This window comes from Brassica napus, chromosome A2 (assembly GCF_020379485.1).
Source record: "Brassica napus cultivar Da-Ae chromosome A2, Da-Ae, whole genome shotgun sequence".
NCBI classification, from domain to species: Eukaryota; Viridiplantae; Streptophyta; class Magnoliopsida; order Brassicales; family Brassicaceae; genus Brassica; species Brassica napus.
Genome location: NC_063435.1, coordinates 21,746,849 through 21,757,708, shown reverse-complemented (window position 1 = coordinate 21,757,708; position 10,860 = coordinate 21,746,849). Strand labels below are relative to the sequence as shown.

Genomic DNA, 10,860 nt, shown 5'->3' with positions numbered 1-10,860 from the left:
GTATCATATCCAATAGGCAATAACGGATGAAAACACTGACAAAACAAACGCTTACGTGTAGATTTATAGTTTCACATGTGATGAGGTGACATCATGTAATATACTTTGTTCTTCTTTATTAATATAGATATAGATAGATATATATTATGTAATTTTTATTTAAGGAAGGAAAAAATATTTTTCTTAATTTATGATTATAAACCTTCTAACTAAAAATATAGTATCAATAATATATGTCATAGTTCAAAGGTTGTAATGTTTTAGAAATGAGGATTACCAATGATAAATAATAGTAGTATTTTGTAAAAAAAGGAAAATAAAGGTTGACCTTCCCAAAAAAGGCCAAAAGAGTCTTCAATGCGAACCATGCATGCTTGACTCAGAAAAATATATAAATCACACTTAGAAAATCTAAGTAAACAAATCAAAAGTATAATTCGAGTTTACAGTAAAAATAATAATCCCTGAAAAAAATGGCGGCATAATATTCCCTCCAAATTCAAAGCATTTTTCATTATGGACTCAATCCCTCAGTCTTCCCTCCAAATCCTTTCCCAAATCCTCCCCCTTTTCGGAATATTCCTCCTAAATTTCGAAACTTTCACCAATTTTTGGAGCCAATTTCAAAAATTTCTCCTTCAATTACCTTCGATTCGATCTCGAGGCCAACGACTTCCCCCAAAACTAAACCCTAGCTTCCTCTTCTACTTCTTCTCCTCCGTTTCCCTCGCTTTCCTCAGCAAATTCGATCCGGGTTCGTTGCTAATGGCGTCGAGCGATCCACCGCCGTCTCCTAAAATCGAAAACCCAGTCAAAACCCTAGACGACGAGTCTTCACCCACCGCTCCGATTCGAGCCCTCGTTACTCACTCGCTAGCCCTCTCCTCACCAATTCGCCAGATCCAAAACCCAGTTGAATCTTCCTCTTCGCCCTCTAATAACGACTGCAGAGATTCTCAAATCACGCCAGCAGGGAGTTACATGCCTAGTTTTGAGTATCTTAGCGACGACGACGACGATCACAAGATGGAACCTGCAGAGCCCTTCTCGTGGTCGTATCTGAAGAACGAACCCACTGGTGTTGTATGTATCCCTTCCTTATAACCTAATTTTAGTTTCAATTCCCAAAACTGTTAACTCAATTTTAACTGTTTTCTTTCAGGGTGCTGGATTGTATAACTCAGGCAACACTTGTTTCATAGCTTCTGTGTTACAGTGCTTCACTCATACTGTGCCTCTCCTCGACGCTCTTCGTTCTTACAAGTATCAAGATCATTGCAACTGTAAGACGTTTGTGTTTTATGATTTGGTTTTAGTTAATGTCTTGATTGCTCTTTTTTTTTTGTTTTCAGGTGGGAATGAGAGTTTCTGTGTTCTGAAGTCTCTCAGAGATCATATCGAGCTTGCTCTGAGGTCTTCAGGATATGATCTACAGATCCATCAGTTTCGTGATAACCTTAATTGTAACTTTCTCAACTCCAAATTTGCATAGCTTTGTGTTTTTGAGGTTTCTTTTTATCAACGAACGGTTTTAATCCTGAAACCACTATAGATTTCTCGTCTGACTTCCAGATAAACAACCAAGAAGACGCTCATGAGTTTCTGCAGTCGTTTTTGGATAAGTTAGAGAGATGTTCTTTGGATCTTACTAGTAGAAACACGCCTGGAACTGTTGTCTCTTCTCAAGGTGTTAACATTGTTGACAATGTCTTTGGTGGGCGTCTCGTTAGTAAGGTAACCAAAGTTTAACTCATTAACACACTGATTATCTACTGTTGAAAGCAGAGTTTCATTTATATGTATTTTTCTTTACGTTTTCAGCTTCGTTGCTGCAACTGCAACTCCATTTCAGAAACGTTTGAACCGTCTGTAGGATGGAGTCTTGAAATTGACGATGTGGAAGATCTTTCGAGCGCTTTAGAGTCTTTTACTTGCGTTGAAAAGCTAGAGGACCAGCTTACGTGTGATGAATGTAAAGAGAAAGTCTTAAAGGAGAAGCAACTTAAGTTCGATAAGTTGCCTCTTGTTGCTACGTTCCATTTGAAGAGGTTTAAGAATGATGGAGTCTATATGGAGAAGATTTTTAAAGATGTCAAGTTCCCTTTGGAGTTGGATATGCTTCCTTACATGAGCAGTAACGAAAATCCTCAAGTAAGTGAAACTTAACTGACACCCTGAGATTATCATGTCTGTCTTAAAATTTGATTGTGTTCTTGTTTTGTTTATTCAGGTTTCAACAAAATACTATCTCTATGCCATGGTGGAGCATCAAGGGAGTGGAGTACATTTTGGTCACTACTCATCGTATGTGAGGTCAGCTCCTGGGACATGGCACCATTTTGATGATGCAAAGGTAATATAAGCTAACCAGTGGTATCATTTTGATTTAGGTCTTTGTAGACTTCTCTAGAGGGGTTTCAATGAATGCAACTTTTACCTTTGGCAGGTCAGGAGAATCAGTGAAGAATGTGTTCTATCAAAGAATGCTTATATGTTGTTTTATGCAAGAGAAGGAACTTCTTGGTTCTCTAGTGCTTTTGAAGAGCTGAAGACATTATATGAAGCTACTCCGATAAGTTTCTCTCCCACGTCAGTGCTTGAGACCACCTGCAGAGAGGAGTGTAATGCCAACAAAGCTTGTAATGGCTCGGTGGGAGTATCGGTTCCGGGTGGAGATTACCGTTGTGATGAGCCACAAGATGAAGTGTTTTATTCAGCAGAGCCCATCAGTTATGACGTATCTTTCGCCTTTAAGTCACCACCTAAGGCTGATGAATCTGGGAAACCGTTTGCTGAGACCTTTCACCAAAAAGAGGCTACTATGTATCCAGCTTGCAACAGAGCTACTACCGTTGACGCTTCTGTGCCTGAGATCAAGATTCAAGAAAAAGACCCATCTCCAAAACGAAAAGGTAGCATCTTTTACTATTTTGTGTGTTTAGTAATTCCATCTGTGGAGGATAGGTAAATTACAGTTGAGATGTAGCTCTTATGCTGTGTTTTGTGTGATTCGATGTGCAGCTGCTGAGAGAGCTACCATTGGTGAAGATGCTTATCTGCCTAAGCCCAAGATTCAAAAACCAAACTCTTTTGCAAAACGACAAGGTACTATAGTCTTACTATGTGGTTTTGTTAGCTTTACTCTCATGTAAAATATGTGGAAAAGAGATACTAAGTTAAGATAGGAGAAATATTGAAAGATCATGAGTCTGAGTGTGTGCATTTCTGTAAGCAGGACCATTTCAGATTCAACGAGAGCATTTGCAAAATAAGAAGGAAGAAACTCATGAAACAAAGCCGATTAGAAGCACCGTTGCTGCTGCTTCTGTAGCAGATCTTAAGGAGAAAGAACATGCTATTCAATATCTCAGGAACATGCCTTCGTCTCGCTCTCGAATGCTTGCTGCAGCTATAGGTGTTGAGGTCAAAAAGAAGAATATCTCTAACATCAGAAGATCGAACCTTCACAGGAATCTCTCTGGACGGCCATCAAACTGAAGTTTGGGATAAAAGCTACTCTGTTCATCTTTCTTTATTTGATATGAAGAGTTTTTCTTTAGTTTTGTTTGGGGTTTTCTTGTGTATATCACTTTCATCAAATTTTGTAAAGCTCCAACCAAAATTCTATATAAAGTTTAATGTTTTTTTTCCCAGTTGCAAAATCATTAAAAATATTCAATTATTAGGAAATACAACGTTTAATGATGAAAACACAATGTTTCAAGGCATGTAAATTTGTATACCTTTTTGCCTCCACAAATCATCTTTTATTTCCAGCTTTCTTTTTAGGTTATATCTTCATTTTGTTTCTTCATGGGACATCAAGATCAGAGCTAAACATAATAACAACTATCGAAAACAATCAATCAATTACACTATAGAGAGATCTTCGATTTGGAGCTACATCATTTTTGGAAGTGTAATGACCATTGAATTGTAGAAGATGCAAAAGTTTTAATGTGATCAAGAACAAAGCTAAATATTCCGCATAAAACTTACAACTATGTTGAATCCACCTAGATAAATTATAACAATCTTATTACAAGGTATTCACAGTTGAAATCAAATTTCGACACTCTCATTGTGGGTGGTCTTACGAGCTGGTAACACTTTTTACCGACAGCCGCCGGTTTTCTTAACGGGCTGGTTTGAGTTTGATAACAAGTTCCGTAAACCAGGAATTTTCATATATAAGACTGCATCACCAAAACATCTGCAGCCATATAATTACATTAAACTTGAAAATACAAGCTTCATTCAATTGATATTCATTTAGTTTGCGTACTATTTTATTTTACAGATCTTTGTTACATTGGTTGTTTGGAGGTCATATTAAGGTTTCAAATAATAACAGAAAAAATTGCATCATACTGCAGTTAATAATAACAAAAATTTTAAATCCTTTAGATATAAAACAAAATCATAAAAAAAAAATTGAGGATCGATTTGTAAATAAAAAAGATCACTAAAATGAATAATGTTCTCTTAAATTTGAAGGAATACTATTTATAAATTCATTTCCTCTCAAAATGATATGCTATTGGAGAATGTTCATTTTTTCAATTTTTTGATGTTTTCTTTTAAAATAAAGTACTATAGAAAATGGTTTAAAAAAGAATTTCAACTCAAAGTTTCATGATATTTTTCGTTTAGCTTTATCATCGGATACAAAAAAAATCTTATAAGAATATGAAGTATCCAGGGGAAGTTCGAAATACTCTTCAGCCTTTCTAAAAATTATAAAATATAAATATATAAACTTTTCATATAGATATTTATTGGGATTATGTAAAGATTATTAGGTTATGGACATTAAACTCTTAAGAGTGTATGAAAATGTAAACTTTAACATGAGACATTTTGATGAGACGTGACTAATGTATAAAGGATTTGAGTCAATTTAATTACCGTCAATAATCTAATCTATTGAAACAGAGTCCTATTTTTATCTACCTAAAAAAGTTCATTTTAAATTTTGGACTCTTTCAGTTTCCTTACTAGCCTACCTTATATATTGGACCTGTACAAGTTTGTTATCATAGTAACTATATACACGCTAGCTAAATAATATAACCGGTTCACTTTAACTAAACCAACATCTAATATACTAAAACCATCCGAAATCAACTGATATGTTAACAGGTTGACTTAAATTAAACCAAACTCTAATATACTAAAACCATCGGAACTTAGCGATATATTATTTGCTATTATAAAATCAATATAATAACTCTAATTGAACATCATGTTACAATATATTATCGTAACAGGTTCTCTTCAGCTCACTACACATGCAATAGAAAATGTCAAATTATGTGTTATTTGGTTCATCTTTCACCATACAGAACATTCCAATAGGTGAAAAAATAAATTTTAAACCACAATACCACAATATTATCTGCATACAAGCTACTCTCATATAGAGTTTTGATCCTGTTCACCATTTACATTACATATGTTTAGTTTGAGCTATTAAACCCAAAGATTTAATTAAACATTTCCATTCATATCAATGGTCTAATTCCAATTTTAAAATAGATTACATTAATTATCTATAATAAATCGTAGACTAAAATATTCTAAGCACATCAAGAGGAGATTTTAGCAAATCTAAACTAACGTGTCTTGCAAACAAAATCTTTTATATATTAGTTAAGTCTCATTTAAAAAATTGTAACTTTAAGTTTGTACTTGAATATGCTAATTTTGAAATTTGCATTGAAAGAGTATTGAGATTTTAATATATTAATTTTAAAATTTGCCTAGAACCGATATGAACCATCATCATTTTCTTAAATGGGCATAGAACAATTTTTAATGATTAACTAAATCACTACAAGAAAACATTGGCATACTGAGGGAAAAAATCGTCGGTATGTCATCGGAATAACGCTATTACGAGGAAATACCGACAAAAAAAGTCCTCAGAAATATCTCCTCGGAAATTCATATTTCCTCGGAATTCCGTCGGAAATTTCCGACGGAATTCCGAGGAAACTAAATTCCGAGGAAACTCCGAGGACTTCAAGTTCGTCGGAAGATTCCTCGGAATATACCGAGGGACGCCTTCCTCGGAATATTTCGATGGAATTCCGATGGTCCAATCCTCGGAACTTTCGACGAAACATTCCTCGGAATGTGCATCGGGAATTTCCGAGGAACCTGGCCCTCGAAAAATTCCGAGGAACATCTTTCCCTCGGAAAATTCCGAGGAACTTCTGTCCCTCGGAAAATTCCGAGGAACTTCCTTCCCTCGGAAAATTCCGAGGAACTTTTGTCCCTCGGAAAATTCCGAGGAACTTCTTTCCCTCGGAATTTCGGAAAAAATTAATTTTCGAAAATTTAAAATTAAAATTAAAATTGAAAATATAGTAGATAATATTCAAAGTTAAATAAAACATTCCGAGTTTTTGGTAAAAAAAAAAAAAAAACTACGTGTCTTGAATGTTCGGGAACACCTCGTTCGGGTACATCCTCCTCATCATCTCCATCATCTGCTCGTTCAGCCTCTTCTGTGTCTCATAGCCCGCCTGTTGAGCTGCCATCTGGGTCTCCAACGCAGATATCCGATCATCCTTGTCCTTCAGCTGAGCTGTAAGAACTTTTGGATCAACATATGGCGGTGGTGCAGAAGAAGGAGCAGCCGACCGAGAGCGACGACCCAAACCGACCAAACGTCCCTTTTTCTTTGGAACCGACTGAAATATAAATAACCAAATTTAAATAATATAAATTGATGATAAAATAAAAATCAAGAAATAAATAAATTGAACTTTAAAAAAAAAGAACTTACCGATTCAACGATTTCGTTGATTCGAACCCGGGACAAGTTGGTCGAAGCCGTTGAATTGTCATCATCGGTTTGAAGCTGAGACACTTCGTCATACACCTGAGTTTGGACCAGGTCGACCACGTCCCTCACAAGACCATCATCAATCTGGCCGGTCTTCTTGTTGGTATACGCCCTTTTCATTAGGGCGAGATCATCAACCGGCTCGCCCTCATTTTCTTCCGCCTTGAAAAAACATAAAATAAGCAAACATTAGAAATTTGAAGAAATGCACAAAAAATAAAATTCTGAAACTTAAATAATTGAAGAAAAAGCGGTTGAACTTACCATGCTATCCCCCAGAGTGGCAATAGATTGAGCACCCAAGTTATGCTTGTAGATGCCCTTCCCTTTACGGTCGTTCCTGCGGTTGTGGGAGTTGGTGGAAGAAGTTTCTTTCGTCTCTTCCTTATCCTAATGCGCACACAACTCTTTCCAGACCGTGTCGTTCATCGACTTTGGGACCTTTTAATTTAAAAAAAAATAGTTTAATCATTTAAAAAATAGTTTAATAAATTAAAAATTGTTAATAAATTAAAAACTACTTTGTTTGCTTCCCACTTCTTCTTCCACTCGTACATCTGCTTCCCATAGTTGTCCATAACTTTATGGACAAAATGGTGATAGATAGAGAGCGTATCATCGGAATTCCAGTTGAATTCTTGTTGAAATAGTTTAAAAATAGTTTTTAAACACAAAAAATATAAATAGTTTAATAATTAAAAAAACAGTTTTAATAAATAAAAATTAGTTTAATAATTAAAAAAATAGTTTTAATAAATCCCAAAAATAGTTTAATAATTACAAAAAATAGTTTTAATAATATTTAAAATATTTAATAAATATAGAAAATAGTTTAATAATTACAAAAAATAGTTTTAATAAATAAAAAATATAAGTAAAAAATTTGAATACTTACCGCAAACTCACGAAACCACAGATGCTGCTTCTCGAGAGGGGAGTCAGTGAAAGTCGGATGTCCCTTGTCGAGGGCCGAGTACATCATACGGTTGATCCATGTGCTGATCCCGTTCCCGGATCGGTTGAACCTAATAAAAGGAACAAATTATTAATAATGAATCAAATTTTAAGGAAAAAAATAAAAGTTTAATTACCATGGTTGACCATGTCCATGTGGATACTCAGTGAGATAGGGAAGATGGTCACGACCGGGCTGTCGAACCAACTCCGCAACACTCATCACTCCCGGAGGACCCGGAGGAGCAGGAGCGGGTGCAGCAGCGGGAGCGGGAGCAGCAGGAGCGGGTAATGGAGAGGGAGATGTATGGTAGGAGCTGTGGGGCGAAACGGAATCCTCAACATGGCTGGACGAACCCCGAGACTGGCTCCCCATACCACCCCGGCTACGACGCTGGCGAGGCCGGATCTGATCATCATTAAACATGTAAATTAAAAAAAAACATATTTAAAAATTAGTTCTAATAATTTTAATAAAAAAAAAACAGTTTAAATAAAAAATAGTGAAAAAATAGTTTTGAATCACAAAAATATAAATAGTTTAATAATTAACAAAAAAAGTTTTAATAAATAAAAAATAGTTTAAAAATTAAAAAAAATAGTTTTAATAAATCCCAAAACAGTTTAATAATTACAAAAATAGTTTTAAAAATATTTAAAATGTTTAATAATTACAAAAAATAGTTTTAATAATATTAAAAATGTTTAATAAATATAGAAATTTATATTTTATATTTCTTATTAATTGAAATATTATATATATGATTTTTAATCACAAAAAAAGTTTTATAGATTTTAAAAATGTTTAATAAATATATAAATGATTTTAAAATGCAAAAATAGATTTTATATACAAAAAACGTTTTCAATATATATATATATATAATTACAAATTCGATTTTTATAACCACAAATTAATAAAAACCAAAAAAAAAATCCAAATCAAGTGAAATACATGATCAAACTCGATTTTACACAATCCTACCATTCAATCTAACAAAAATCTATAAATCTCATTCCAAAATCATCAAATCTACTTAAAAACCATACAAATCTACCCTAAGAGAGTGGGATAGGGTTCATACATGATTAGGAGGGAGGATTAGGGCAGATTCGCCGGAAATCGCGAGAGGGAGAGAGAGTTCGGCACGGAGAGGAAGAGGGAAATGGGGAAAAGATCTGGTTCGACCTAATAAAATGACGCGTCCGACGGAAACTATCCGTCGGAATTTCGTCGGAAATATTTTACATTTCCGTCGGAATTTCCTCGGAAATCATTAATTCAATTTTCGCGAAATATTTGGCGGCTTGGTTTACCCGGTTAAATGAAAATATTCCGAGGAACCAGGTTTCCTCGGAATACCCTCGGTAATTACCGAGGAAATTCTGAGGAACCAGGGTTTGGGGTTTCAAAACATCGATTTTTTTCGCCGTATTTCATTTCTTATACAATTATAATGCATACCATTGAGGATTCTTCGTATAGATGATCACAAACCTTGATATAACAAACCTGATCGGCCTGAGAAGCAAGAATGAAAGGATCATAATATTGCAGCTTCCGTCTCGAATTTACTGATGTAACACCAAATGCATCTGTTCTCACACCTCGATCTGGAGTGTTGTCGTGCCAATCACAATAGAAAACAGTACAGCGCAATCCAACCATGCCCAAATACTTGATTTCCAAAATCTCATGTATGTATCCGTAGTATACATCATCTCCTGATGCAGAACAAACGCCAGCATCATAAGTCGTACTCGAACGTCTCCTCTTCTGAGTTGTGAATGCATATCGTCGAGTACAAAATCTCGGATATGACTTCACAACAAAGTTTGGTCCAACGACCATCTCGCATATCCAATCGTCAAATGTTTCACCTCTGGCCAAACCAGCACTCACATAAGTAAACATCCATCCACCAAATTCTCTCTGCTTCATTTCTTCTAGTTCGTCCTCTGTGGCGTATCTATATTCGAACCGCTTTTCTGCCATGAAAATCCTCTCATATTGAAGAACATCTTCGCAGTTGGTGAGTAAATATGTTTGCAAATGACTGCGCTCCTGATCAGTAAGTCGACGGTCCTTTGGTTTTCCGCTAAGTCGTCCAACGTCTGTGAAAATGTCTAGAACCTTCCAATGATATGTTGTCCGTTCGCCTCTATCATCATGCCGAGCATGTCTTCTGTTTTTGGTCTGAACTTCTGCTGGAAAGTAGTACTCGGCAAAGTTTGAAGTTTCTTCATTGATCATCTGTGCGACTATAGAACCTTCCACCCTACTTAAATTTTTCACCATCTTCTTCAAATGGAACATATACCGCTCATACAGATACATCCATCTATACTGCACAGGACCACCAAGTTCCAATTCTCTTACCAGGTGAATAACAAGATGCTCCATAACATCAAAAAATGAGGGAGGAAATATCTTCTCAAGGTTGCACTGAATCACGGCTATGTTAGTCTTCAAATTTTCAATACCTTCAAGAGTCACTGATCTCGTGCATAAATCGCGGAAGAAACCACTTATCCCTGCAATTGCTTCATGAACATTTCGTGGTAATAGTTCCTTGAAGGCAAACGGAAGGAGGCGCTGCATCATTACATGGCAATCGTGGCTTTTAAAGCCAGTAAACTTTCCTTCCTTTCTGTCGATACAGTTACGCAAATTAGATGCGTAACCGTCTGGAAATTCCACATCGTTTGAAATCCAATCATAGAACGCATCCTTTCCCGCTGCATCAAGTCGGTATATGGGAAAAGGAGCCCTACCATTCTCATCAACATGAAGTTCTGAACGAGCACATATATCGACTAAATCCAGTCTTGACTTCAAATTATCCTTTGTTTTACCTTGAACATTAAGGATCGTGTTCATGAGATTGTCAAAAAAGTTCTTCTCAATATGCATGACATCTAAATTATGCCTTAGTAGATGATCCTCCCAGTATGGCAGATCCCAGAAAATACTTTTTTTGTGCCAGTTATGTAGGTCTCCAACACCATCTACCGGAAAACGCTCATGTCCACCGACGTTTGGCATCCTTTCT

The 10,860-nt window shown here is 35.7% G+C and overlaps 1 protein-coding gene across 1 annotated transcript; it reads left to right on the top strand.

Moving 5' to 3' along the window:
- Positions 1-407: 407 nt before the first annotated feature.
- On the top strand, positions 408-3,653 carry LOC106399924 (ubiquitin carboxyl-terminal hydrolase 21). The gene is made up of 9 exons (XM_013840368.3): positions 408-1,083; positions 1,163-1,283; positions 1,353-1,463; positions 1,553-1,734; positions 1,822-2,151; positions 2,231-2,353; positions 2,447-2,912; positions 3,022-3,105; positions 3,236-3,653. The coding sequence occupies exons 1-9, from the start codon at positions 517-519 to the stop codon at positions 3,496-3,498; spliced, it is 2,247 nt and encodes a 748-aa protein (XP_013695822.3). The 5' UTR covers positions 408-516; the 3' UTR covers positions 3,499-3,653.
- The last annotated feature ends 7,207 nt before the right edge of the window (positions 3,654-10,860 follow it).

Coding starts and splice junctions, on each gene's coding strand:
- LOC106399924 (XM_013840368.3), top strand. CDS start 517: ATGGACTCAATCCCTCAGTCTTCCCTCCAAATCCTTTCCCAAATCCTC. Junction 1,284..1,352: donor GTATCAAGATCATTGCAACT/GTAAGACGTTTG, acceptor TTTTGTTTTCAG/GTGGGAATGAGAGTTTCTGT. Junction 3,106..3,235: donor CTCTTTTGCAAAACGACAAG/GTACTATAGTCT, acceptor TTCTGTAAGCAG/GACCATTTCAGATTCAACGA.